Source organism: Lepidochelys olivacea (assembly GCF_965140295.1).
Source record: "Lepidochelys olivacea isolate rLepOli2 genome assembly, chromosome: 16".
NCBI classification, from domain to species: domain Eukaryota; kingdom Metazoa; phylum Chordata; order Testudines; family Cheloniidae; genus Lepidochelys; species Lepidochelys olivacea.
This window is the reverse complement of record NC_140426.1, coordinates 17341342-17368875: the sequence shown is the minus strand read 5'-3', so window position 1 is coordinate 17368875 and position 27534 is coordinate 17341342. Positions and strand designations below refer to the sequence as shown.

Below are 27534 nucleotides of genomic sequence, written 5' to 3'. Positions count from 1 at the left end.
CCCACTATCTTCACATTACAGATAAATTACTGAGGCACATGGGATATTAAAGTGACTTGCCCAAGGCCACAGAGTTCATTAGTGTATCTGACAACAGAACCCAGACATATCTAGTCCCAGTCCAGTGCACCAAATGTAAAACTATCCTTCGCCCTGCCTTCATTCTTCTCACATGCCACAGCATGAAAATGCCTAGTAGAACTCTGCCTTTGTACAGTGGAGGTGCATGCAATGGGAAGTTAAAGTTTTACTGATTTCAAGAGTGCCCATTTAAATATAAATATCAAAATGAGATGGGATGCCAAAAATCTATGCCTGCGACAGGATTCCATTGTAACTGTTTTTAAGATTAACACAAGGCTCTAGTAAGACAGATCAGGTCAACATGAAACTGAGTCCAGCTCTGCTGCTGACCCAGGGTTATACACTGGGCCCTGATCTACGCTACGAGGTTAGGTCGAATTTAGCCGCATTAGGTCAATTTTATAAGCAATGCAGCTACACAACCAAATCTGTTCTGTCAACTTAAAGGGCTCTTAAAATCGACAGCTGTACTCCTCCCCGACGAGGGGAGCAGTGCTAAAAATTGACCTTCTTGGGTTGAATTTGGCATAGTGCAGATGCAGCATTGTGCAATTCGACAGTATTGGCTTCCGGGAGTTATCCCAGAGTGCTCCAATGTGACCGCTCTGGACAACACTTTCAACTCTGATGCACTAGCCAGGTACACAGGAAAAGCCCCGGGAACTTCTGAATTTCATTTCCTGTGCGGTGAGCAGCACAGGTGACCATGCAGTCCCAGAATCACAAACAAGCTCCAGCATGGAGCCAAGGGGAGACACTGGATCTGATTGCTGTATGGGGAAAAGAATTTGTGCAGTCAGAACTCCGATCAAAAAGAAGAAATGCTAATTTATGCCAAAATCACATAGGGCATGGTGGAGAGAGGCTACACCAGGGACACACCAGTGCCGCGTGAAAGTTAAGGAGCTCAGGCAAGCCTACTACAAGATAACGGAGGCAAATGGTCGCTCTGGGTCAGAGCCCCACAGATGCCACTTCTATGATCAGCTGCATGCCATTCTAGGGGGAGGAACCCTACCAGTACCCCACCACTGTCCGTGGACACCTACAAGGGGGGAGTCTCATGCAACACAGAGGAGGATTTTGTGGATGAGGAAGAGGAGGAAGAGAATGAGAATGCGCAGCAGGCAAGAGGAGAATCCGTTCTCCCCGGCAGCCAGGACCTTTTCATCACCCTGGAGCCAATACCTTCCCAAGGCGGGTTCCCGGACCCCGACGGAGCAGAAGACACCTCTGGTGAGTGCACATTTGTAACTACACTACAGGGGTTAAAAGCAATTGTGTTTAATGTTTGATTTGCCCTGAAGAATTGGGATGCATTCGTGGCCAGTACAGCTACTGGAAAAGTCTATTAACATGTCTGGGGATGGAGCGGGAATCCTCCAGGGACATCTCCATGAAGCTCTCCTGGAGGTACTCTGAAAGCCTTTGCAGAAGGTTTCTGGGGAGGGCTGCCTTATTTCGTCCTCCATGGTAGGACACTTTACCACGCCAAGTCAGTAGCAAGTAGTCTGGAATCACTGCAGCACAAAGCATGGCAGCAAATGGTCCTGGGTTTTGGTCGCATTCAAGCAACATTCGGTCTTTATCTTTCTGTGTCAGCCTCAGGAGAGTGATATCATTCATGGTTACCTGGTTGAAATAAGGGAATTTTTGTAAGGGAACAGTAAAAGGACCCGCTCATGTTGGGCTGTTTGCTCTTGGCTAAAAGGAATCATCCTGGAGAACAGCCACACAGTGGGGAGAAGGGTGTGCTGCACATCCAACCCAAAACCGCAGCCCCTCCTTTTAAACAGCAAACCCAACTGGCATTGCTTCTTATGGGAAAGGAGGGTGCTTCAATTTGAAACCATTCCTACATGTTATGAAGGCAGAAGAAGCCAACCCCGCGTACCCTTTGGCTTACCATGGCAGCCTGGAAACCAAATTCTGTTGCCCAGCCGTGTGTGATGTGTCACCATACCGGCAGTCTCTCAATATAAAAGGCAAAATACAACCTTGTACCTAAAACACACGTGCTGTCTGCTGTGAATTGCTTGATTCACTGTGAAAGTCTCCCTTTTGTTCTCAGAAATGTATTTTCTTAAATTTTACTCTCCCTTTTTATCCCCCCCGCAGGTGCAAATGTTTCTATGCTCCCCATATCAACTCCGTCCCTGAGGTTATTGCAGATTAGAAGGCGAAAAAAAAAATACTCGTGATGACGTTTTCCAAGGTCATGCAGTCCTCCCGCACTGATAGGGCACAGCTGAACACATGGAGGCATTCGGTGGCAGAGGTCAGGAAAGCATACAGTGAGCATACAAGAGCACAGTCTGCCGCTGCATCCATTGTATAACTGCCTGCTTTCCTCACCAAATTCCATATCCTCCTCACCCAGACACCCAAGAATGCGGGGGGTTGGGGGAGAGCCCCCTCTGGGTACACAGCCACTCCACTCCAGAGGATGGCCCAAGCAACAGAAGGCTGTGATTCAAACAGCTTTGATTTGTAGTGTGGCTACAATAAGCAATGTGGCCTTGTCCTTCCCTCCCCCGCCACCCCACCTGGGCTACCTTGTCAGTGATCTCCCGAAAGACTGCATGGATTCAAAACAATAGGGACTTTATTTCCTTTGCCAGCTGTGGTGGAAGGGGGACTGGCTTACAGGGAAGTAAATTCAACAAAGGGGGCAGTTTTGCATTGAGGAGAAAAACACACAACTGTCACACTGAAGCCTGGCCAGTCATGAAACTGTTTTTCAAAGCCTCTCTGATGCGCAGCGCGCCTAGCTGTGCTCTTCTAATCGCCCTGGGGTCTGGCTGTTCAAAACTGGCCGCCAGGCCATTTGCCTCAACCTCACCATAAACGTCTCCCCATTACTCTCACAGATATTATGGAGCACAAAGCAAGCAGCAATAACAATGGGAATAGTGGTTGCGCTGAGGTCTAACCTAGTCAGCAAACCGCACCAGCAAGCTTTTAAACATCCGAAGGCACATTCTACCACCATTCTGCACTTGCTCAGCCTATAGTTGAACTGTTCCTTACTACTGTGTACGGCTTCATGAGCCTTGGGAGCAAGGGGTAAGCTGGGTCCCCAAGAAAAACTATAGGCATTTCAACATCTTCAACGGTAATTTTCTGGTCTGGGAAGTAAGTCCCTTCTTGCAGCTGTTCGAACAGTCCCGAGTTGCTAAAGATGCGAGCGTCATGCACCTTTCCCCGGCCACCTCATGTTGAAGTCAGTGAAATGTCCCTTGTGATCCACCAGTGCTTGCAGCACCATTAAGAAGTACCCCTTGTGGTTTATGTACTGGTTGGCAAGGTGATCCAGTGCCAAGATAGGGATATGTGTTCCATCTATTGCCCCACCACAGCTAGGGAATCCCATTGCAGCAAAGCCATCCACTATGACCTGCACATTTCCCAGAGTCAATACCCTTGCTAGCAGAAGGTCTCCGATTGCCTTGGCTACTTGGATCACAGCAGCCCCCACGGTAGATTTGCCCACTTCAAACTGATTCCTGACTGACCTGTAGCAGTCGGGTGTTGCAAGCTTCCACAGGGCTATTGCCACTTGCTTCTCAACTGTCAGGGCAGGTCTCATCCTAGTATTCCTGCACTTCAGGGCGGGGGAAAGCAACTCAAGAAGTTCCATGAAAGTGGCCTTACTCATGCAAAAGTTTTGCAGCCACTGGGAATCATTCCAGACCTGCAACAGTATGCGGTCCCACCATTCTGTGCTTGTTTGCCGGGCCCAGAATCGGTATTCCACTGTATCAGGCAGCCCCACTGCCACCACGATGTCCCAAATTGCCACAGCCTATGCTTTCAGGAACATCTGTGTCCATGTCCTCCTCACAATCGTCTTTGTGCTGGTGTCTCCTAGCCAGGTACTGAACATATTGCAGGATAATGCGTGAGGTGTTTACAATGCTCACAACAGCAGCGCTGAGATGAGCGGGCTCCATGCTTGCCGTGCTATGGCGTCTGCATGGGTAACCCAGGAAATAAAGGCGCAACATGATTGTTTGTCGTTGCTTTCAAGGAGCGAGAGGGGAGACTGACGATATGTACCCAAAACCACCTGCGACAATGTTTTTGCCCCATCAGGCATTGGGAGCTTAACCCAGAATTCCAATGGGCAGCGGGAACTGTGTGATAGCTACCCACAGTGCACCACTCCGTGAGTTGATGCTAGCTGCTCTATTGAGGACACTCCGCCGACCTATTGCGCTTAGCGGGGACATACACAATCGACTGTATAAAATCACTTTCTAAAAATCGACTTCTATAAAATTGACCTAATTTCGTAGCATACACATACCCTGAAAAGCACAACTCCTCCGTCTTGTAACTATGAGCACTAATGTAGCAACAGCTCTCAGGTGAGCGAGTTGATGTGTTCAAACATCAAAGAAACCCCATGATCTTTAAAACTCTGCTAAAAGCTCGTATAAGAAGTTGGTCAAGTGAATATTCTTATGCTAACATTCTGCACCCAGGAGATGTGAGAATAGCACTAAGCAAATTTTCACAAACAAAAAGTATCACGAAGATGGGAGGCACACTCTCTTTCAGAGAGTTTAGCTGAAAATCCTCTGTCCTTACTCCTGTCTCAATTTTGCTGCTTCTCTCCCCTTCTGCCATCCTTCCCCATGTTCTTTTTTCAAGGTCTGTGCAGTCAGCTCTTAAAACCAGGTTGTCATACCTTTAAAGTCACACATGCTACTTTGCAAAATGGAGAAACAAGGCAAGTTGGACCATGAAAGAATCTACAGCACCCAGGGGAATTTTAGTAAAATCTGAAGGAGAAAGTGGCTATTCTTTTCAATACAGCAATATATGAATAAATATATGTATAGAACATTTTCTTTTCCTGGTCCTGGATGGGATTCCAACAGGCCCCATGTCAGCAATGAACACTATACCAAAAACAAAATATCTCTCATTATATAAGGACTACATACAAACATGCAATACTGTGAATTAGGAAGGTAGATATTTTCCCTGTAATAGAAATCTGAAATTGCATGCAAAGTGGCGCACTCTGATGTGACATTAACTGCCATACCATTAATTTTTAGTAGCACAAAACCATTTTAAAATTACTATAACACAAAAAGGTACCCTCAACTGCCTAGTTACACTCCCTGAGATGAGCATGCTTTGTCTATAGGGAACCAAGAACTGGATAAGTATCACAATTATAGCGCACACTTATTTTACTTTCCCTGATGTACTTGTCATAGTTCAGGGCAACTGTACCTGTATTCCCCCTCCATGGCCCAGTAAGGGCACCACTCTTAGGCTTCCAGCTATAAGCCATCACACCTCTTGCGTGGAGACATGCGTCGCTCCCTCTCCCAACTGGGGTTTTTTCAAGCTGAGCAGTTCCCTGATCACCGAGTTCCCCAGCAAGCCAGACTGCACAGAGAGGCCTGCATCTGCACTTTGCTTTCTCTCCAAAGGCTATGAACAGGTTAACTGCCCCCCCCCATTATAAATTACCACACCGCTCTTTCTAAGCGAGCATAATTATTCTTACAATGAAAGCATTACTGAAAACTACAAAGTTCCTATATGCATGCTAGAAAGCTCATCAGAGGTCACCTAGTACCTTCATAGGAAAATCCTTGCAGCCCTTCCCAGCCCACCTTGGAGAGGAGGTTCTATCCATTTGCTGGATCAGAAAGCAGGCCCTGAGTCAATTTAAACCTCAGGCTATTTATGCAAAAGTCCTTTCACCTCTGGATAATCCAGTTTAAACCAGTATATGCTAGCCTCTCCAGGTGGCAGTATCTCTCTAGCAGTGCTACAATCGGAATGAATTTACCTAATCACCCCCCCACACACACACACACACACTGTTTTTAGTTGCCGGACAGCTGTGGTCACCATTCCCCATGGTAGAACATATAATCCCTGGCCCACAATGATACATAAACTTAATACAGTAAAATCTCCCAGAGATACTTTAGGAAATTGCCTGGGGGGGGGGGAGATGTACTTTATCCTGGTTTCTTTTATCTCTTTCAAAGCCTTTTGAGTATTTTGGGAAATTTTCCATTGCAATCAGGCATTTAGAACACCATGTAGTTTTATGCTCTGCCATCCATGAAATTAACCACAATATTGTAAGCCATTATAAATCATCAAATTGCTCCGCAAAGCATTTGCTAAAGATAAAAATTATTCTGAAAAGGTTTTATGAAATGCTAAAAAAAAAATTAACTGGCACTTGCCAAAAAAATTCACTTAAGTAACCATTATTGGTTAGACTAGGGTACTGGGAGTCAGGAGCTCTATTTGCAGCTCTGCCACTGACTCTGATCTTGGGTAGGTCACTTCACTTCTGCAGGTCTCTGGTTCCCCCCCATCTAAAATGGGGACAATACATAGCAGTGTTAGGGGTGTAATGTCTGCAAAGTACTTTGAGATCGTTGAGTACTTTGAGACACTATTAAATCATACTGTTGTTACACTGTGCTGAAGCAATGCGAGTGTGGCAGGGCAAAGCTTCTGGGCAACCTACATTCAAGCTTCAATTAGTCGCATTTCATTTTAAAACTCCAGTTTAAAATTAGTGAGCAGCCTTTATACCTGAAGTTGTGCTTCACTTTTGGGGTCCAATGGTTTCTTATACAGCAGATGTAAATATCCCAAGTTATGATTTCTCTCGTTCTGTTCTCTAGCATCTTCCACCCCAGCAAAGCCCTCCAGCAGGGTCGTCTTCAGAATGCTGATATCTCCATGTAGGGACTGTGAACAGATGAAGAGATGAGCCAGATCTCAACGAAAGACCTTAACGGTGCCGTTCGCATCAGTACCCATGTGCGTTTCAGCAAAAGTGTTTACTTTCAGGAACAACTGGGTATGCCCACGCACACTGAAGCAGCACATCCAGACATCTCAGCTATATAGTTCAACACTTAACAGGTTAAGCAAAGACATCTACCCCCAAATGCTAGCCTTAAAGGTCTCAACCAATGCATAAACATTTGGGAGAAGTTCTGGTGTGCTACTTACCTCTGTTGTCTCTTTAATCTCCAAGAGAAAGGTGTGAAGGTCATGAGACTCTGTCCGCAGCTTCTTCATCTCCTCAGCAGTGCCGACTTGGAAACAGGCATTAGAAGTTCGGACCTTCAGCTCTTCCATCTCCTTTTGGAAATGGGCAATCTACAGAGCCAGAGGGTAAAGAAAGTTCAACCATTGTGACATGACTGCTTCTGGAACAAATGTTACTGCTCTGGGGCTGGCTAATATATTTATACAGCCATGAATGCACAATAATTTACAGACAATAAAGGCAGGTCTCTTGCATTCCCTTCCAACCCATGGAAGAGAGCCCTATATTCCCAACATAAATTTAATGCTAGCAGCTTAAGCAACCAAACAGGGGTGACAGTGTTTAAAGAAGTGGTTCAGAGTATAATGGAAAGATCTCCCATGGTAACTAAGTACTGAAGAGGCAGCAAAGAGTCCTGCTGCACCTTATAGACTAACAGACATATTGGAGCATAAGCTTTCTTGGGTGAATGCCCACTTCGTTGGATGCAGCATGCATGAAGTGGGTATTCACCCACGAAAACTTATGCTCCAATACATCTGTCAGTCTATAAGGTGCCACAGGACTCTTTGCCGCTTTTACAGATCCAGACTAACACGGCTACCCCTCTGATGCTTAAGTAATGAAGGACACTAATGGAATATGAAAGAGTGACAGATGACCACACGCCTGTACAGTGATATTTTTAGAAGTTGGAAGACAAAAATCCTTGAAAATCTCACCTCCTCTCTGATTCCTGCTATGACAGGGTCCGAATCCTTCCACTGATGGACCTGTTTTTCTAACCCAGCGCTGGACAATGCTGACCTTCCCTAGAAAGCCAGGTGTTGAGAATGTAAACTTATCAAAATGAAAACCTTTTTTACCAACCAACATCTGCTGCTAGAAATAGTTTGTGTATAAAGTAATTTAAGATGCATAAACTGTCCTATGGAACAACTCTCACAAGCACAAATGTTCACCTAAACAATAAACTGAAAATTATATTTAAGCGTTCAAACAACGCTGCGGAGATTTAACCACACTGAACATATTAAAGCTGTTGGAAATCATGGCTAAATCTTTATGCACCACTTGGAGTTATCCCTTTCACTATATTTTCTAATATTGTTAAATAGTCAAAGCAGCTCAGAATTTTCAAGGAATTACATCTTTCTGCTGATAAAAAGATGTGATTCCACATTTCCACACAGCACAAAGCATTAGTTATAGCTCTGTTTATTACATCAGACTCCAAACCATGTCAGAGCTCCAGCTTCCCAAAATTACATAGCATATCATTCTAATTTTGATAGTTTGAGACTTAGATCTCAGTTCACTGGTCCCTTGACCTAACAGCATTAAATCAGTCCACAACTAAAGTAAATCACAGGTCAGTGAAATTTCTCAGCTCCTGCATAATCTGCTCAAGTTCTCTTAACCTGAATAGAGCTTGATTTTGTTGTAGGAGGGGTGATTCTGGCTGTCTTCAGTAGATTAGATGCTGCAGGCACATTCTGAGCAGGCCGCGCCACTAGAATTTAAAGAGAAAAATAACTATAGACAAACACATATAGTTCTCTAAAAAACAGGTTGATCATTGGAGATGGGACATGCCCACTGTTGGGGACATTCTGATCACTAGAAGGAAAGGTACAAACCCTAACAGCGCAAACCCTAACAGCGCATTTCAACAAGTCCACCCCCCTAAAATGACGCATCAATCTACATCAAGTCAGCAAGGTTCTACAAGCCTAATCCACTACCCTTGCTCCCAGACCTCAGACACAGGACAGATGACTTGGAACTGAAGAACAGGTTCCAGTCTGGCAAGCATGTTCCCCAAATTCCACCCACACTTTTTATTTGTGGGAGTAGTTTGGATGAACTTTGACTCTCATGAAAGTGAGACCAATGGCTAGACTGGCTATAGATCAGGTAGGTGCTCCTCAAGAATTCCTCCTTCCCAACTGCAAGAGCTCTGCTAATATTACTGCTCAGTATTAACATGTGGCATTCCTTCGTCCAATGCTAGATGGAGTTTACTACTTTTCAAGTCTGATCTCTACCACCCTGGCAATTTCAATCCTGGACAACTCCTGCCAGAGACAGCTAATCACATGATAATATGAGAAATGGAATAACATTAACTTGTTAACAGGATGAGATTTAGTTTAATTTCATTTGTGATCAGTTTGAACTCTGGCCATTAGAGATGGAAGGTAATGCATTAAGTCACTGCAGCAGAGCAAACACATTTTGGCAATATAATGAGCTGAATTAGTCCACTGAAGGCACAACAGCTTCTAGGTGAAGATACGAAGCTAAATAGGTTTTAGAGTAGCAGCCGTGTTAGTCTTTATCCGCAAAAAGAAAAGGAGTACTGAATGCATCCGATGAAGTGAGCTGTAGCTTATGAAAGCTTATGCTCAAATAAATTTGTTAGTCTCTAAGAAGCTAAATAGGTTACTTGAGACAATGAATAGTTATCCCTGTGGGGAATGAGGGGCAAAGGGGAAACCCTTCCAGTTCCAGTATTATGCTCATTGCACTATATAGTTTGCAGTTTAAAGATGGGCTTTGGTTCCTGAAGTCTCCCAATCTGCACTAGCTGAAAGCAGCACAGAGAAAACCTCTCATGCTCACTTTATACCTGGTAAGATAGAAATTTGCAAAAAAAAAGAATCTAGCCTTAGCCTCAATGTCATACTTGTTGCAGACACAGGAGTGGATGCCTTCATTGGGGTGGCAGGTGAAGCTGACAGTGGTGTGGACTGGCTTAGGGGCCCTCCAGGAATAGGTTTGGAGGTAGTGGAGAATGAAAACATCGTGGAGCTGTTGTGACTGCTGCTGCCAGCAGAAGCAGATGTGTCTATGGCAGTGAACCTGAAAGACAAAAGGGCAAATATTTCAGCACCCTGAACTGGACATAACTTACTCTTATATACCCAAAATAAAGCATTAACATCTAAAGAGGAGACAGTTTTTCAACTTTCTGAATCAGTACTGGGACTCAATATCCAGATACCAAGTACGGTTCTAGCTGGGAGTGAAGATGGGAAGAAGCCATTCAGGGAATATGGATGAGACTGAATAGCAGAAGGAGCAGGTGGTGTTTTCAGAGGATGGAAAATTGGTGAAAGGACAAAGTGGACTCAGGGACAGTCACCGAATGGGGGCTTTTACACCTCGACCCAGAATGTTGGATTGAAGAGGCATGTGTAACCCAGACAATCTATTCTGAGAAGGTTCCGTGGCTCACATGGCACGGCTTGTGCCTGCTATAATGGGTAACTGCACAGACAATGTCATAAAGGAGAATAGTCTTGGTGAAGGTTATCTGATACTTGGCTCCTGCTGCCTCAACCACCAGAGCAGAACTGTGTGGAGACTATTTCCCCACAGAACTGCCAGAGCTGTGTAGGAGTCAGCTCTGGATCAGGGAATCGCTCAGTTCTAGGAATCATCCCACCCCCAGTTACATCAGGCACAGAGGAAAATTAATAACCAGCAGCCTTAAAACCTGAGCTATACATCAAATGAAACTAGTGCTGACACTGTAAGGTCTGTCAAGTATTACTTTTAAAAGGCAAATGCTGCAGGAGAACAGGAACTTCCATTTATCTTAAAAACCAGGACCAGCACTTGAGATGAATATTCAGCTGATTCAGGAATTGATCACCTTGTTTGTCTTGAACATTAACTTTAAAGAAGCTTTAAAAGCTACAGCCAGAGATCTTAGTGGAAGTAGATTTTCTAATTTAAAAATAATTCTTAGAACCATTAGAAATTTCCTTATACAAATATAAAGAACTGATCTCATTAAACCCCAGCTGCAATTAACATTTCCCTTGGTGTTCTAGTCTCTTCCCTTTAAAACAAACAGAGTGAGTTAAGGGAATCAAATATCTGTGGAGCTAGACAGTGGGCTTTGGAGACAATAACTCTTTGCACTGGTGACTCAAATCCAATTCATATGGATACTGATCAGAAGCACTTATCCTCCAATTGCTTGTGTGAAGTGAGTTTGGAGGTCTCAGGTCCAGCTCTCAATGAACAAATGTCAGCATAAATAAACACTGTTGCCTCTCATTGATAGCCTCAGTAGAGAGAAAAGAATGATAGGGACCTAGAAAACAAATTACTCTCTCACCCCTAGGTCAGGGGTGAGGCACACGAGCGAACAGTGGAGGAAGCTTGCACTGCTACTACCCATTCTGTACCTGCTCTGGACACAGAGAATTTCAAATTGCAATGGTGTTAAATTGGTACCTTTCACTCGTATTAAGTTAACAAAACCAAGAGACAAGATTATGAAAAAAAGAGATAAAAGAACTAGGTATAACGCAAGCTGGTGCTGTGCAAGTTTTGCTGCTTTATGAGTACAACCCATGACAACTCCACTATTCCAACCTCATACCTATGACAAAGCTTTGGGTAGAGAAGGCTTTCCTTAGGACTCCATCTGGAGTATAGAGGATCCCCCTAGAAAAATCACAAACTGGTAACAGCTGTGTGATCTTAGTAACTATCACCATATGCTACACATTCCCAAACTGGTTTAAGCACTGCCCACCCTTTAAATAAGCCATCAGTCTGTACTTACTTCTCGCTTAGGTTTACTTTGACAGTAGATGCTGTAGGGGTGAAACATGGTTTCTGTCCGGCAGATGTGGTAGACAGTGGTGGCACAGGTGCACTGTCTGTAGTTGGTTTAAAATTTGTAGATCCAAAAGAGAAGGAGTTGGCTGTAGCTGCCATGGGGCCTGCAGCAGGGGAAGGAATCATGGAAGCTTTGGAAGAAACAGAAGAGAAAGAGAAAGCAGCTGCTCCACTTAGACTGGAACCCAGAGCTTGCTTGGAGACATCTGATGCAAAGGGATATGGTGGGGGGTCCCCAGACATAGAGCCAGATGTCTTTACAGCTGAAGATGTAAAGGAAAAAGTGGCTGCTCCACCACCAGCAGAAAGCAGACAAGAGGCTGAAGATGCAGGAGCAAGAGGTGGATCTGAGGCAGGAGTGACAACTGGTGCAGTTTCAAACTTTGAAGGAGCAGGAGGGGTGGTCGGGATTGTAGCAGTACTTCCTGAAGAAAAACAATTGGACCAAGTTAGTATTCTATCATTAAAGGAAGTATTGCAAGCCAAATACTGTTCATTGTGGACAGTAAAATTCAATCACACTACGGAGACTGACATCACCACAAAATGACAGGGAGGAATGGGTTTCAGTCTCCAACTCAAGCCGCTGAGATACTGAATGGACAAAGCCCAAGACCTGCTCGATACTACCATTTTCCCAAGCCATTCTGAATTAATTCAGTCTGGAATTTCCGTGAAAAGGCTTCACCATTTCTCCATCAGTTTTGATGTGGTGTGTTTCATCCCATATAAAGCAGCCTGCCAGCGCACAAGTCTACTGTGGATGCAAAGAGAGGCATAATGCCAAACTAAAGCATATTGTTCCAAGCGGTAAAAACAAATGTTTAGATTTAAAAAAGAAAGTGGTAGCTTTGCACTGAAACATCACTCCATGTATACAGGGAAGTGAAACAGAGAATGAATTAAATCTGCCCAGGATGGCACAAGGAGCCCCCTAATCTACATTTTACACACACTGTAATATGCTCAACATGCCTATTAGACTATTTACTTCCCACCAGTTTTCCAATGCTATTGTTGCAGTTGATCCGAAACCTGTTTCAATAAGCCCTCATGATCACAAACAAAGCATCTAACCCATGTCACGGCCCCATGAAGAAACAACATACGGGAAGAACACAAAAAGTTATTTAGGACAGGCACTCTTTTTGTTCCGTGTTTGTACAGTATCTAGCACAATGGGACCCATGACTGGGAGATCATAAGTGCTACTGCAACACCAATGATACATAACACCACAACGAGAGTGCCCAAGATGCCTTCTTGAAAGATACAGGTTATGGCAGTTGGTTTGCCACATAGTTGCAGCCCTGTACCCCAAAAGTGACTGGGTATAAGTGTACAGTTTGAGAAATGCTTTGGGTTCCCTATGTACATTTACACAGCTGGTGGAATGGAACCTTGAGCATGGAAACCATCATGAGCTGGTTACTACATGCTATATGCTGGGGCACAGGCTTGTTTTACTTCACAAAAGCCTCCTGGCGGTCCCCCTCTAACTACCTGGAAAGGAAGCTTAACAGCTAAGTATTTCCAAGTGCCACAAATTAAAGCAAAAGCCTCTTCCCCACACATGGCAGCACCCACCTGCTGCTTTTGGCGCTCTCTCCCCTTCTATTGACAGTTGGTCTGGGGTCACTATGAGCGATCGGACACCTGGGTTTTGATTGATCATGTAAAATGGACATAGCACTCCATCCGTAGAGAGCAATATTAGAACTGGAGCTGCAGGGAGGGTCTTCTCATCACCTGCAAAAGACCACACAGCAGGCTAATGACACCATCAAAGTCATCTGCCTTCATTACCACCACCATCACCCCAAATCCCTCACACTTGACTTTCTTACCATCTCACATCAAAGCTACTTATTCTCTAGAACATGTACTATGATTTTTTTTTATATGTAACCATTTGCTTCCAATAGTTCTACTTGCTATCTCTTGACTCTCTATTCATTGTTAAATAAACTTATACTTGATTTCAGTATAAACACATGTAAGCGTTAAGCGGAGTGGTGATCCGAGGTGAAACTGTAAAGTTGGAGTGCACTGTTTCTTTGGAAGCAGCGAACGTGTGACTAACCAGTGAATCCAGAGACACTCCAAGGAGACACTTGGAGGGCTCAGTGGTTGCAGCATGTCCATCGTTAACCTGTATGCCTAGAGAGGAGTGTTTGTATTGTCTGCGGCTGGTGGAACTGGAGAGCTGGCCCCCTGCAGGCACAGACAAAGCTTCCTCATGCTATAGGAAGGTGGTCGTGAGGTACCTCACAATTCTGGGTATTCCTTGCAGAGCCGTCCCTTGGGTAGGGCGAATTGCGGCGACCTCTCCGGGCCCCGTGCTTTAGGGGACACCACACTTCGCCATCATAGCTCCCCCACCCCATGTGCCCACCCTGGCCCCACCATTATTCAAATGCGGAGGCCGGGGAATGTGGGGGTCCCAGCCCAGGCTGGGCAGGAGCAGCATCCTCACCCAGCGGACAGGCACCCCTGACCACTGTGGGTGGGCCTTGCTCCAGATAAGCCTCCTCGGCCCCACCGCCACCACACCCCTGGCCCCATTCCTCCACCCCCAAAAGGGCCCCTGGGGGAGACCCAGCATTCCCCCTGCCCCATAGGGGGCCCATACAGGCGAATTTGTCCCGGGCCCTGCGCCTCCCTAGGGTCAGTTCCCGACTCCTGGGAAGTATCACAGAGTGGACAAAGCAAGACTAAGCGCAGCCAAAAAGGAGCTGATTGGGTTAAGTGGGGAGGGTATGGAATGTGTAGCATTCTCTGAAGAGATGTCTCTCGTCTCAGGATTCAGCTATGGACTTAAAGAAGCTGCTCCAGTAGATTCCTTAATCCAATAAAAGTGTCTGGATTAACACACAGAATGCTTCAGATCCAATTCTGCATTAAACACAAATTGCGAACCACCATAGCCTGTCGCTACCATAAAGGCTACTGCTCTTCTCAGGTAACTGGCATCCTGCTGTGTTCTACATGCCGCTTGTCCCTACCTTCTGCTCTGCCCAACGGCTCCTCCATTTCCGTCTCACTCTGTGCTTTGAGGGAAGGTTTTCAAAATCCATCAAGATACAGCACAGTGGTGCCATTATATCTTCAAAGCACCTTGTCAGAGACAGAAGCTGAGGAGCCTTCAGGCAGAGCAGAAGCTATAGCAACAATGTAACTGTCTGTACCTAGAGCACAGTAGGATACAAAGCCAGGTCAGGCCTTTTGCTTTAATGCAGAGCTGATTCCTAGGCATTTACAAACCATGCATTTTCCTGGTTGTGGAATTAGCCTGCTTTTCCTTTAGATCAATGCAAATTATATAAGAAAAGAGCCCTGCAGGAACAACTCTGCTACAAGAGCACGCCACTTTTACAGGCAATACTGGAGTAAAACACTACAGGTAGTTTCAAACCCAATATCATCTCAATTCCATCAATTGAGGTGGTGATGGAAACAAAGCACATTAGTTATAGATTGACGATTGCTGAGTCCCAGGTTACTAAGAGCTTACTTAATTAGATAAACTAGATGCTGAACTGTACCAGAGCCCTGGTCAAGATGTAACCTCTCAGGACACCGATAAATGCAAAGTAACGCACATTGGAAAACGTAATCCCAACTATACATATAGAACGATGGGGCCTAAATTAGCTGTTACCACTCAAGAAAGATCTTGGAGTCATTGTGGATAGTTCTCTGAAAACATCCACTCAATGTGCAGCGGCAGTCAAAAAAGCAAATAGAATGTTGGGAATCATTAAGAAAGGGATAAACAATAAGACAGAAAATATATTGCCTCTATATAAATCCATGGTACACCCACATCTTGAATACTGCGTGCAGATGTGGTGGCCCCATGTCAAAAAAGATATATTGGAATTGGAAAAGCTTCAGAAAAGGGCAACAAAAATGATTAGGCGTATGGAACGGCTGCCATATGAGGAGAAATTAATAAGACTGGGACTTTTCAGCTTGGTAAAAGAGATGACTAAGGGGGGAGGGGGGGGATATGACAGAGGTCTATAAAATCATGACTGGTGTGGAGAAAGTAAATAAGGAAGTGTTATGTATTCCCCATAACACAAGAACTAGGGGTCACCAAATGAAATGAACAGGTAGCAGATTTAAAACAAACAAAAGTTTCACACAACACACAGTCAACCTTGTGGAACTCTTTGCCAGAGGATGTTGTGAAGGCCAAGACTATAACAGGGTTCAAAAATGAACTAGATAAATTCATGGAGGTTAGGTCCATCAATGGCTATTAGACAGGATGGGCAGGGATGGTGTCCCCAGCCTCTGTCTGCCAGAAGCTGGGAATGGGTGACAGGGGAGGGAACACTCAACGATTACCTGTTCTGTTCATTCCCTCTGGGGCATCTGACATTGGCCACTGTCAGAAGACAGGATACTGGGCTAAGATGGACCTTTGGTCTTACTCAGTATGGCCGTTCTTATCACCCTACCACTCCCCAGAAGATATCTGAGTTGCTATTATTAACAGTATTCCCCAGTAAACAAAACAAGCAGATAGACTTACTGATAGGTATTGGCATGTTACTGGTGTAATCTATGGCAACACCTACTGGTAAGGTGTCATCATTCTTATCTGTCACAGGAAGTTCTGCTCTGCTGGAATCTTCTAGAACCCACGATTCCCAGTTGTTCTGGAAAGAAAGAATATTTTTGCTACTGTTCTGTGATTTCCAGCACTCTCTCTCACGCTGGGAACAAGCTGCAGAAAAGCACAAATACCTTGCACATGAACTCTGGATAGCCTGGCTTTGGAATGTTAGCCAAAGATTTAGAAAGAATAGATAGCAACAAGATGGGCTATATCTGTCAAAATTTGCCAGATCAAAAAAAAATCCTACAAATATCAAAAACCGTCACAAATTCCTGAGTGACTTTTACATATGGTACTTACATTTTCTGGAATGAGTTCACTTTAAGTTTAAAGTTAAACTAATGAGCTCAGCAAGACTAAAGTCACCATGGTGAAAAGCGATTCAGGATGTTAAACTGGCACCAAGCCACTGATGCCACATAGCCCTTTGGCACTTTGCTCATTACCTGCTATGCTTCAGTACAGTCGTCTACTTTCTGGTTACTAAAAACACTCTGGCTCATAAGCAAGGCAAGGATGTAATAAAAATTTCCTTTCATCTTAAGAGTCTATGTATATCAAATGAGTCAACTCTGAGATGAGCATTCTCTAGCCCTCAGATTTTGATATCCAGATAGCTTTCCTGGAAAAGATACATTTAGTCAAGTGCTGCAGAAAGGAAGGTTACCTGGTCCGCTTGTCTAGAGAGAATGCTGACTTCTGTGGAAGCTGCTGACGCTGCCAGGACTAGATCCCTTCAAGTATAGAACCAAAACAGTGTTAAGTCCAAATATGATGACAACACACATAGAGTTCCTCAGCCCATACTATTGTAATGAGCATCCCAAATACTTATGGCATGCTATATGAATCAAGAATGAAACTAATTTATCATGCTCAAGTGGTAAAAGACAGGGGAGAAATACATGGAACTCTTCATCATTCCAAACAGGTGTCATTAGCAGTCAGGGGTTCAGTTACTTTGTCAGAGGTGATGAGATAAGATACTCATACAACATCATTATTCTAAGCCATTTGTGATGGAACAGAAATAAATAGTTTAACAAACAGGGCATAACATTCACACAGACCTGTGAACAGAAAAATCTAAAAGCCATGCACCACTTAAAGCATAAGTTTCATTCTTAGTAGAAAGCACGACTTTAAAAACCTTTGTGCATTTATGGCACATTATACATTTTTACCACCCAAAAACTGAGAAATTGATAATTTCTTTTGACCCATGTATAAAGAGCTGAAGACTTGGTCATAGGTCTCTACACTCACCACTCCTCAACATAGTTGAGAAAGTAATGATGCTGTCTCTCGGTGCAGCTACCATAGCACGGCTCCATAAAATTCACAAACTTCTCTGGTCGTTTCTCTTCCTTTTTCTGCAGAGACCAGAGGAACAGAAATTGACATTCAATTTAGCTTCCATTAAAGCAAGTTAAGTCAGCTTCTCATACAAATAGGCATACCTAGAGAATATAATTACATTACACTTCTTAGAAATATGCTCAGATCATTACAAAGTTAATCGGGTCCAACTGTGTAAAGTGCACAGGAGCAATCAGGACTGCATGTGTGCATCACTCTACACAAACAGTCCTAGGAGGGTACAATTTGGTATTGCATACAGCAGCAGGGTACAAAAAACAGTCTCTCGGTAGCCCACACTGCGATAAACCACAAGGTTACCTTCCAGAGCACCTGATACGCAGGACTTAAGTCCTATTAACTTGGAGACCTCAAAAGGTTTGCCACAGTCTAATCTCAATAGAAAATGGGATACTGATTTCTTCCCTATTGGGCCCTACTTCAAGTTTTTGCCATTAAACCATTAAGCTTCAGAATTGAGTTTGATACTGGAACCTCTATTTTTATTGTTCTCGTTAGCATCAAAGAACATAGGACACTAATAAGCAGGTCAGAAGAACAAACAGTGCTACCATCACGTTCATTAGCATAAAATCCTTAAAATGAGAAAAATAAAGTGGAGACTTCCTAGCACTTACAGGCAATATGGCCATCACCACCTCTGGGGATGTTTCCAAGGTCCCATCTGCAGCCGCGTAAACTATAGTGAAGACGTAGGTGCCAACCCAAAGCACATCCAGGACTGGAAGAAAAATGAATAATCATCATCCAGAGACATCTTAAAGGAGCACTGCCTTGGATATTGTGTACTATGTGCAACTAAAACCAAACTCGAATGCCACTGTGACATTGTAAATCTCATAGGGATGGTTTACACCTCCGCAGTAGGACGAAGACAACTTCTAATGCGCTACCTAACCAACTACATGTCATCTAGCAGACAACATACAAGAAGTGTTTGAGTGACATTAGGAGACCAACTTGATGTGAGGAAATTCAGAAAAAAAGCTGAAGCACGTACCTGGGCCAGTCTACTGTGCCTTGGTACACTGTGGGCAAGAACACACCATTGTCTTCACACACTGAACATATCTAATGATGGAGTTGAAGCTTTAACTCTAAATTTTCTGCATTTGCATCAGTATTAGAAAGTTCTGAATGTAGTTTTGTAGTGGTGGTTTGAATTTTATTATGAAATAAGGAAAATTATGAATAAAATAAGGTCAGTTCTCTCATGAAGTGTCTGGAAATCTCCATGGCAATATGTAATTGCAGCCTTTAGAAAGTACAGTCCATCTTAAAAGTTGTCATCACACATTGACCTAATGCACATGTTAGAAACCCTAGATATGCACAGGAGCTACTTTTCCCCCCCACCACTAAGGTGCATCGCCCAAATTCATCTTAACATTTTAATTATTTAATTTTTTTGCATGTGCATTAAAAAGCAGCTTGTATTCATTTTAAAAAAACATTTAAGAGTTTTTTAAATGCTTGAATATTCATAGAATATGATGCCAGAAGACACCATTGTGATTATCTAGCCTGACCTCCTGTATAACACAGATCATGGGACTTCCCTGAACTAATTCCTGTTTGACCTAGAGCATATCTTTTAGCAAAACAGCCAATCTTGACCTAAAAATTTTCAGTGACAGCGAATCCACCAAAACCTTTTATGAGTTGTTCCAATGGTTAATTATCCTCACTGTTTAAAAGTTCATGCTTTATTTCTACATATGAATGTCCAACTGAAACAAGACCTTGTATATTAAATTTTGGCCTGGAGGCAGTTTTTATTACCAAATTAACCCCCCCCCCCAAAAAAAAAAAGGTGTCTATGGCAGAAATGCTGGCACATCCTTAAGTACCTTAGCACCAACAAGAATCAACGTAAAGAGGACATGACATGGACATGACATTTTAATGGAAGAAAAAGTCAAAAAAAAAAGAAGAAGAAATACTGTACCTTTAACAGGATTATCTGGGTCATAAAACGGAGGACAGGGAATTACTTTTTTCTCCTGCAGGCTCTGAAAGAAAAAGAATTCCTCTTTCAGAAATAAGAACACTAACAACCCCCATCAGGAGTTTTGCAGATCCCAAAGAGTTGTTTTTAGGGTGCTACAGGTCCTTTTTAAACAGCTGCCACATTCCTCCTCAGAGACCCTTGCATTTCAGCAGCAGCAGATGTCCCAATACCTCTCTCAAAGGCAGACTGAGATGCTTAATGTTTATGACGTGCTTGGAAAGTCTCACACGAAAGGCACTGTACTACCTACACTATGCTCCCAATATCAATAGCCACATGCTGATGAAAGGCAAAATTAAAGCTAATTAGAAGTCAGTGAAAAGAAACGTAATGAATTACTGCACACAAAAACTTACAGGCAGATACTGGACCACAGTGCCATTTTGTTTCCCTACAGCCAGTTGCTTTCCTTTGGGGCTCCAGCACACTAAGTAAACAAGAGGGTTTTATCAGCACAAAATAGAATGGCAGTGGAAGAATTGAACACTTACAGGACTTCCCAGTGACAGCATCAGTAAACTAAATACCACTCAAACTAGAGCCAAACAGCCGATCCTACTGAAGTTGTCCTCTCTTGTGGATTCCATCCACTTTCATTACTATATGGCAATGCAGAAAGATGAGTCCAAAGAGGCTCCATGGCTCAGATTAATTAAAATTTCAGCAACATTTAACTTTCTGCATATCTGCCTTAGAGTCTGGCTACACACAAACTTGCAGTGGTTTAAACTGGTGAAAATCCTGTGATTTAAGAGTAGCCACAAAGTTGCACTGATTTAACTAAATCAATTTAAAAATCACACCTTTTGTAAAACCAGTGCAATGTGTGTTTGAACCAGGCCTCATCTGGGCTAGAAGTCTGGAGAATGCTTGCAAAACACCAATTCTGCTTGCTTGCATGCCACATCACAGAAGACAAAGTTCCTCAAGCACTGATGAAACTGAAAAACGCAGGGAAACAATTCTATTTTACCTGCAATACTGCGCCTTTCCCTCAAGCGATATTGAGGGCCTGATACAATGTAATCTTTTGTCAGAAACATTTAGCTCTAATTCTCAAAGTGGGCTGCTCAAAGAAGATCATGAAAAAAAATTTAGAAAACCGTTATTGGAATATAATTAAGTTCTATTTAAGTTTAACTCCATTTGCTCCCCAGGAGAAGATTTTAAAATTGCTGTAAAGGCAAATACGCTTGTCTCTCTAGTGACATCTACTCTTCCACACTCTTTACAGCATCTTCCATCTTTACAAATTATCATTAAGTCAGAGCTGGGTCACCCACCTGATGTAACAGCCACCGAGGATGGAAGAGTGGCATACACTTTCACAGACTCTGTGACCTGCAGGACAGAGATACTACCATCGGACAGACAGACAGCGACCATGGAGGGGCTAGCAGGGTTCCACTTCAGATCACAGACCATTGCCATGCTGCCTGAGTCTTTGGCCAGTTTATGATAAGCAAATGGACGTTTCTGCTGTTTAGCCTTTTAAGAGAAAATAAATGAATGCCTCAGCCCATAAATTCAGTGTGCAAACAAGTTCTCCCAAACTCATAATCCATAACTATTTGGCCTTGCTGTACTGTAACAATTGTGATGTAGGAAAAAACACTGACTGCTACAGCACACAAACCAAGATTTAATGCAAGTTAAAGTGACATGTTTAGGTTAAAAGTTATGTATTTATTTAAAAATTCTTTCCTTGTGTCATGTTAATTTCTCCAGATTACTAAAAATTTTAAATATTGAGTTTATTTTTTCACCATATAGGTTAATTGGGAGGGAGGGGGGGGAAGAGGAGGGAGAGAATTAGTTTCACTGTTGATTTCTTGTCTGTTTCCCTTTCCTATTCTATAGTGTTGCAATGGCTGGGTTGCGAACAATGAGGGGAATGTGTGAACGTATGAGCACATTGTTTAGCCAGAATATAAAAATGTCACTGCAAACGGATTAATAATTGTTTAAGTATGTTCAGCACTGCACAAGATCAAATATTGTCATTGTTTTTGGCATTCAATAATTGGGGGGTTTTAGGGTTTTTTTTTAAATCTATATTTGGACCTAAACAACCTGATAATGCCAGTAGAGCATTTTAAAAGCCAGTAGAGCAGCTGTGGAAATACTGCTCCCTGTACTGGGGGCTCACATTCAATACTAAAGTTCAGTCTTCAGCACTCTAACATGCAAGCCCATGATACTTGATGCAAAGCAAGCAGTAAACTATACAAAATGTCATGTGGAATAATTGAACAAGGCCAAAATAAGTCATTTTCTAACACTACTGCAGTAGAATTTTTTCTGGATAACGATTTCATCTTTTCTTTCAACGTGTTCCTTATTCAGAGAGAAGTTACAGCTATGCAATAGCAAACAGACAGACAATCACAAACACTGCTTAGCACAGCAGACAGGGCTAGCATACAAGCAGGAGTTTGAATTACCACATTCCAAGTCAGAGGTGGGGCTATTAATATTTGGCACTTTTCTTATTCACAGGGCTGTTTAAACATCAGTTGTGAGATCCTCACAACAGCCCTATGAGGTAGGCGAATAACCTCATTTTACAGATGGGGAAACTAAAGCAGATTTTAATTGAAAAGTTATTGAATAAACCTCACAGTTCTTTGCCTACAAAGCATACTCTACTGTGGACACGCAGGAAAACATTTTGAGATATCCCCTTTCTGCCATCAAATGCTCCCTTTCAAGGTGAAATTTGAATATCTGTTTGTATGTACCTTACCTGATTTGAGAACATGCGGACATCAAAAAAGCCAATGAAGGAACCAAACTCACTGGATGTCATGCAGACAGACAGTGTGAGATTATCACAGCTCAGAGCCAGGTGATGCACAGGAAACTTCATAGGAACCAATATACTTTGAACATTTTCAACTTAAAAACAAAAGGAAACGGAAGAGGGAAGTATGGAGCGGTCACTCTTAGAAAACAGTCAAAAGTAAGTGAGTCACTTTAAGCAGAATTATTAAGAAAAGTAAATACAGATGCCACCTGGTAACCTAAAGTGCATTCATGTAAAGCTAAACACTGCAGACTAATTCTAAAAGATGCGTAAAGACATGTACTCCACTTTCCATAAGTCAAGTCTGAATAATTTTTTGGATGCTTAACTATCTTGAAGAGGGACATTTCTCATTACAGGTTTTTGAGGAATTTCCTTGTTCTGGATCTTGGCATGTGGATTGCCCTAAAACTGAAGAGGCTGAGACTTACATCTACTTGGTTGTAAATTTTAATACACAAATTACTGGAAGGGTCAGATAGCACAGATCAAATCGAACTCATGACAATTTTTTTTAAATTTGATGGATAATATCCCAGCAGGTCTCATTACTTTTGAGGCTAAGATATGGCATCAGAATCACAGAAATGAGAGGAAGACAATATTCCTTACAGCATCCAGTCCTGACCTTTATCAGAGACCAGATACTGGATCAGATGGATGATTTGATTTGATATAGCCAGGCAACTCCTAAATTCCTGTGAATATCAACTGTCAGAGCTAGGAGTCTGGTAACGCTTCTCAGGTGAAAGAACGAACTTATATGGCACACACCACGATTGTACTTTTAATTACTTGGGAGACATTCAGATACTAACAACCACCCCTAAGGAAAAACAGCTTGATGAATTTATAGGTTTGTTTACATGAGCAAGAGGGTGTGTTAGGTAATTTATGAAGAAGTTACTGAGGGAAAATTAAATTGAAGAAATTACTTTTGCACTGAGGTCTGAAAGTGGTAGTTTTGTGATGACTCACCTCTTTTACTGGAGAGAGTTCCACAATCTAGGTTGAGCTCCTGTGAAAATTCTATCTCCTGCTCTCACAAGCCTCCCTAAGTGAGTTCACAGGTTCACTATTGTCCTGATTGACTGCAGCTGTCACAGGAGATCATGGTTGTGCACAAAACACCATTCTCTCCAGAAGCTAAAGTCAATCCCATGGAGGACTTTGAATATCAGGAGGGAAAAACTGAACAGGAATTTATTCACTGGGGAGCCCGTGCGGAGAGTACGGTATCCTGATAACATGTTCCCAGCAATTTATATTGCAAAGCGGACAACTGCTGCATCTTGTATCAGCTGGAGTTGCATCAGCATATGTTGCCTCGTTCCTAAATATAACAAATTCAAATAGTGAAGCCTGGTAGTCACAAATTCATGGATCGCCACAGCCAGGCCTGTATCAAATGGAATGTGGCACGAGTAGACTAATCAACTATGTCATAGACCTTCCAAATGCAGCTCTCTTCACTGTACAGCAATAATTTAAAAATAGCTTACCAATTTTATTGCGATCTTCTCCTGCTTGATTCTGAATGAGAAGGTTTTTAGTGTGAAAGATCTGCAGGCCAGTTGCTCCACCAGCAAAGACTAGCCCATATTTGTTCGAGATGGCAAGGAGACTGGAACGTTCTTTAGGGAGTTCGTCAGGAGCATCAAATATTCGGACTTTCTTCAACGCTCTGAACTGAAAATCCTGTCATAAAATAGAGTTAAAAAGCAATTTTAGTTGTATATATGTGGGGCAGGGAAGGGGACAGAAAACTGAGTTTCACTTACACCTGGAGAAACTGAACTCATTAAAAAGCACTTTACACTTTCCCACTACTATACATACAGCCTCTCAATTGTTACTTCCCACATGGTTGCCAAACCACGAGCTCCTGAAAATGATTTTGAACAGTTTACAGACCACAACGACAAAAATATTGACCCTAAAACTGACCCAAGGTAAAATCATTTGTTACAATCACTTCCAGATTTTTTAAAATATACAGAGAGTGATAGTTCCATGAATTATCTATAAACAGATGGGCCAGGGACTTCACTCAGCACATTTGGTATTAGTGAGATAAGTAATGCAGAATAGGAAAGGCTGTTATTAATCTCATGAAACACTTTAACCACAAACAGTAACAAGTGCCTTTTCAACAGGATATTGAAATCTCTCTCAGAGAGGTCTATTAAATCATTTCTTCTTCACTTTATCTACTTTGCAGCTTGAGCGCCAAGTTATTTTCAAGCATCTTTTTAAAAGTATTTTTCTATCAGGTGTCCTAAAATGGACCACTTCTTTTCACTGTTTACAAAAGAAATTAGGAAGTCACCATTTTAATTCCTGACAGGCATATTTTTTTTTCCAAAGTTTGATAATCCTTAATATACTTGGCACTAATTGGCAGCATTTGGAGAACATGAAGACTTTCCTAGAAGGTAGCACAAATCTTCAATTTGAAAAAAACCTGTGCGTCATGGCTAGTAGAGTCAGAGTGACAGTTAGGGGACACTCAACTTAAGAGTGGTATACGTGTCTGAACATATTTTTACCTGCTATTGTAGTAACACTTAAGATAACTATACCCAAAAGAGTAGGAAAAAAATCCCCCGCCTTCTCCCCCTTGAATGTTTACTTCGTGCATTTGGCAGTAGTTTGCGTGTAATCACACACACACACCCCTATTGTTTGCATTGGGCTTCTGCATCACACCAAACAGAAAAATAGGAAAAAAGGTGATTACAAACCATAACATTTAAAAGCTACATATAAGTGCTGATTGATTGGACAGAGAACTTAATGGTAACATTACGACTATGCAGAAAACATAGGTTCTGTTTAGGATTCCAGTCTCACTCTCAAATAGGTTGACACAAAAACACACAAACCAATGTTTTAAAATATAATGGTGGTGCCTAACGTTAGGCACCTAAACTAACTGCCTGACTGGGAGAGGGAGGATACTGACCACTCACTAGGGTGACCAGATGTCCTGATTTTATAGGAACAGTTCCACTATTCAGGGCTTTGTCTTATATAGCCACCTATTTTCACCCCGTTCTAATTTTTCACACTTGCTATCTGGTCACCCTAGCACAGGGGCTCTCCAAACTGGGGGTTGGGACCCCTCAGGAGGTCGCAAGGTTATTACATGGGGGGGTCACAAGTTGTCAGCCTCCACCCCAAACCCCACTTCGCATCCAGCATTTACAATGGTGTTAAATATATTAAAAAGTGTTTTTACTTTATATTGGAGGGATTGCACTCAAAGGCTTGCTGTGTGAAAGGGGTCACCAGTACAAAAGTCTGAGAACTACTGCCCCAGCACCTGCTGATGTAAAAGGCACTTGTGGGTGCCCCACACCCCTGCAAAAAATATCAGGCCACTTATTTAGGTGTCCCCTTCCCTTAGGCACTTAGTAAAGTGCTTAAATATAGATCCAGGTGTCTAACTCGATACTGCTGGGCATGGAAAACTGAGGAAGCAACTGCATCCTGCCATATGCAGCAATGTGTCAACTAAATAACCAGCCTTGCTACCAAGCTCTATGAGAGAAGCTGGCTTAGCTCCTGCCTGGAAAGAGAACCAGCCGCCCAGGCCGCCCCATGCGTGGCGCTCGCCTTGGTCCAGTGAGTAACATGGACCCCGACAACCTGGGGTCCCAGTTCCAGGGCTCCCCCTATATAGGGGAGAGGAGGATGACTGGGGCCGATGAAGAGGATACGTCTGAACACTGGAAGAGCGGACAGCTGCTGGGCGACAGGCTGCCACCACCCCACCCCAGCCCCCCACCCCCAGAACACAGCCCCCCCCCGTCCACCCTAACAACCCCCCCACCCCAGCTCCCCGCCCACCCTAACAACCCCCCACCCCAAGAACACAGCCCCCCCCGTCCACCCTAACAACCCCCCCACCCCAGCTCCCCGCCCCTAGAACACAGCTCCCCGCCCACCCTAACAACCCCCCCACCCCAGCTCCCCGCCCACCCTAACAACCCCCCACCCCAGCTCCCCGCCCCCCCCGTCCACCCTAACAACCCCCCACCCCAGCTCCCCGCCCCTAGAACACAGCCCCCCCGCCCCCGTCCACCCTAACAACCCCCCCACCCCAGCTCCCCGCCCCTAGAACACAGCCCCCCCGTCCACCCTAACAACCCCCCACCCCAGCTCCCCGCCCCCGGAACACAGCCCCCCCGCCCCCGTCCACCCTAACAACCCCCCCACCCCAGCTCCCTCCCCCCGCGTAGCTCCGCACCCCGGAACACAGGCTCCCCTCTCCCCCCCACCCCAGCAACTCCCTCCTACAACCCCCTTGGGGCCCAACGCAGGGGTCGAGCCCCTCCCGCCCCAGGGCCCACCAGGCGTCCTCCCGCAGCCCCAATGCTCCGCACCGGGCCCCCAAACCCGCCAGCCCTCCCGCACCTTCATCTCCCGCTCGGGGACCACGTCCATATCGTCCCCCATGGCTCCGGCCCAGCGCGGGCGCCAACCGCTCGGCGCCTCCTCCCCGCCCCCGCGCTGCGCAGGGACCTGAGCGGGCGTTTCCGCTTCCGGCGGCCATCAAGCCCAAAGAGCCGCTCTCGCCGCAGCGCTCTATGGTCGCGCCTCTGGCGCGGGGAGAAAGAAGCCTAGATAGAGGTTTGAGGTGGGGGGGCGGGGCCTAATGCCCGGGGGTGGGAGCTTTGACAGGGAAGGGGCGTGGCCAAAGGGGTCAGGGGAGCTGTCCGCTCTGCGGGGCAGGGACCGTTGGTTTGTACAGCGCCTAGAGGAAACAGTCCAGGCTACAGCCACCTCCCGGTCACACAGTGACGCGAGAGACTTCCTTCCTGAGCACAGCTGAGCCTTGCTACACTGCAAATCAGGCAGCGCACCCCTGCCCCTGGCCCCCAGCACTAGAACAAGGGAGCAGGGAGATTTCATCTCTGCTTGGCCCC

General features: G+C 44.1%; 1 protein-coding gene across 3 annotated transcripts in view; it reads right to left on the bottom strand.

The window, feature by feature from the left end:
* The window catches only part of NUP214 (nucleoporin 214), a 76936-nt gene extending 49783 nt beyond the window's left edge, over positions 1–27153 (bottom strand). For all 3 annotated transcript variants that reach the window (XM_084650540.1, XM_084650542.1, XM_084650541.1), the window contains exons 1-17: positions 27023–27153; positions 24106–24301; positions 22544–22695; positions 21081–21285; positions 20154–20224; positions 19735–19798; positions 18404–18507; positions 17673–17779; positions 17074–17140; positions 16320–16446; positions 13364–13525; positions 11721–12201; positions 9825–10000; positions 8557–8648; positions 7858–7947; positions 7096–7245; positions 6670–6828 (exon numbers count right to left, since the gene is read on the bottom strand). In XM_084650540.1, the coding sequence (XP_084506666.1) occupies positions 6670–6828; positions 7096–7245; positions 7858–7947; positions 8557–8648; positions 9825–10000; positions 11721–12201; positions 13364–13525; positions 16320–16446; positions 17074–17140; positions 17673–17779; positions 18404–18507; positions 19735–19798; positions 20154–20224; positions 21081–21285; positions 22544–22695; positions 24106–24301; positions 27023–27064 (2445 nt within the window). In that variant the 5' untranslated portion in view covers positions 27065–27153. The remainder of the gene's footprint in view (positions 1–6669; positions 6829–7095; positions 7246–7857; positions 7948–8556; positions 8649–9824; positions 10001–11720; positions 12202–13363; positions 13526–16319; positions 16447–17073; positions 17141–17672; positions 17780–18403; positions 18508–19734; positions 19799–20153; positions 20225–21080; positions 21286–22543; positions 22696–24105; positions 24302–27022) is intronic.
* Positions 27154–27534: the final 381 nt, after the last annotated feature.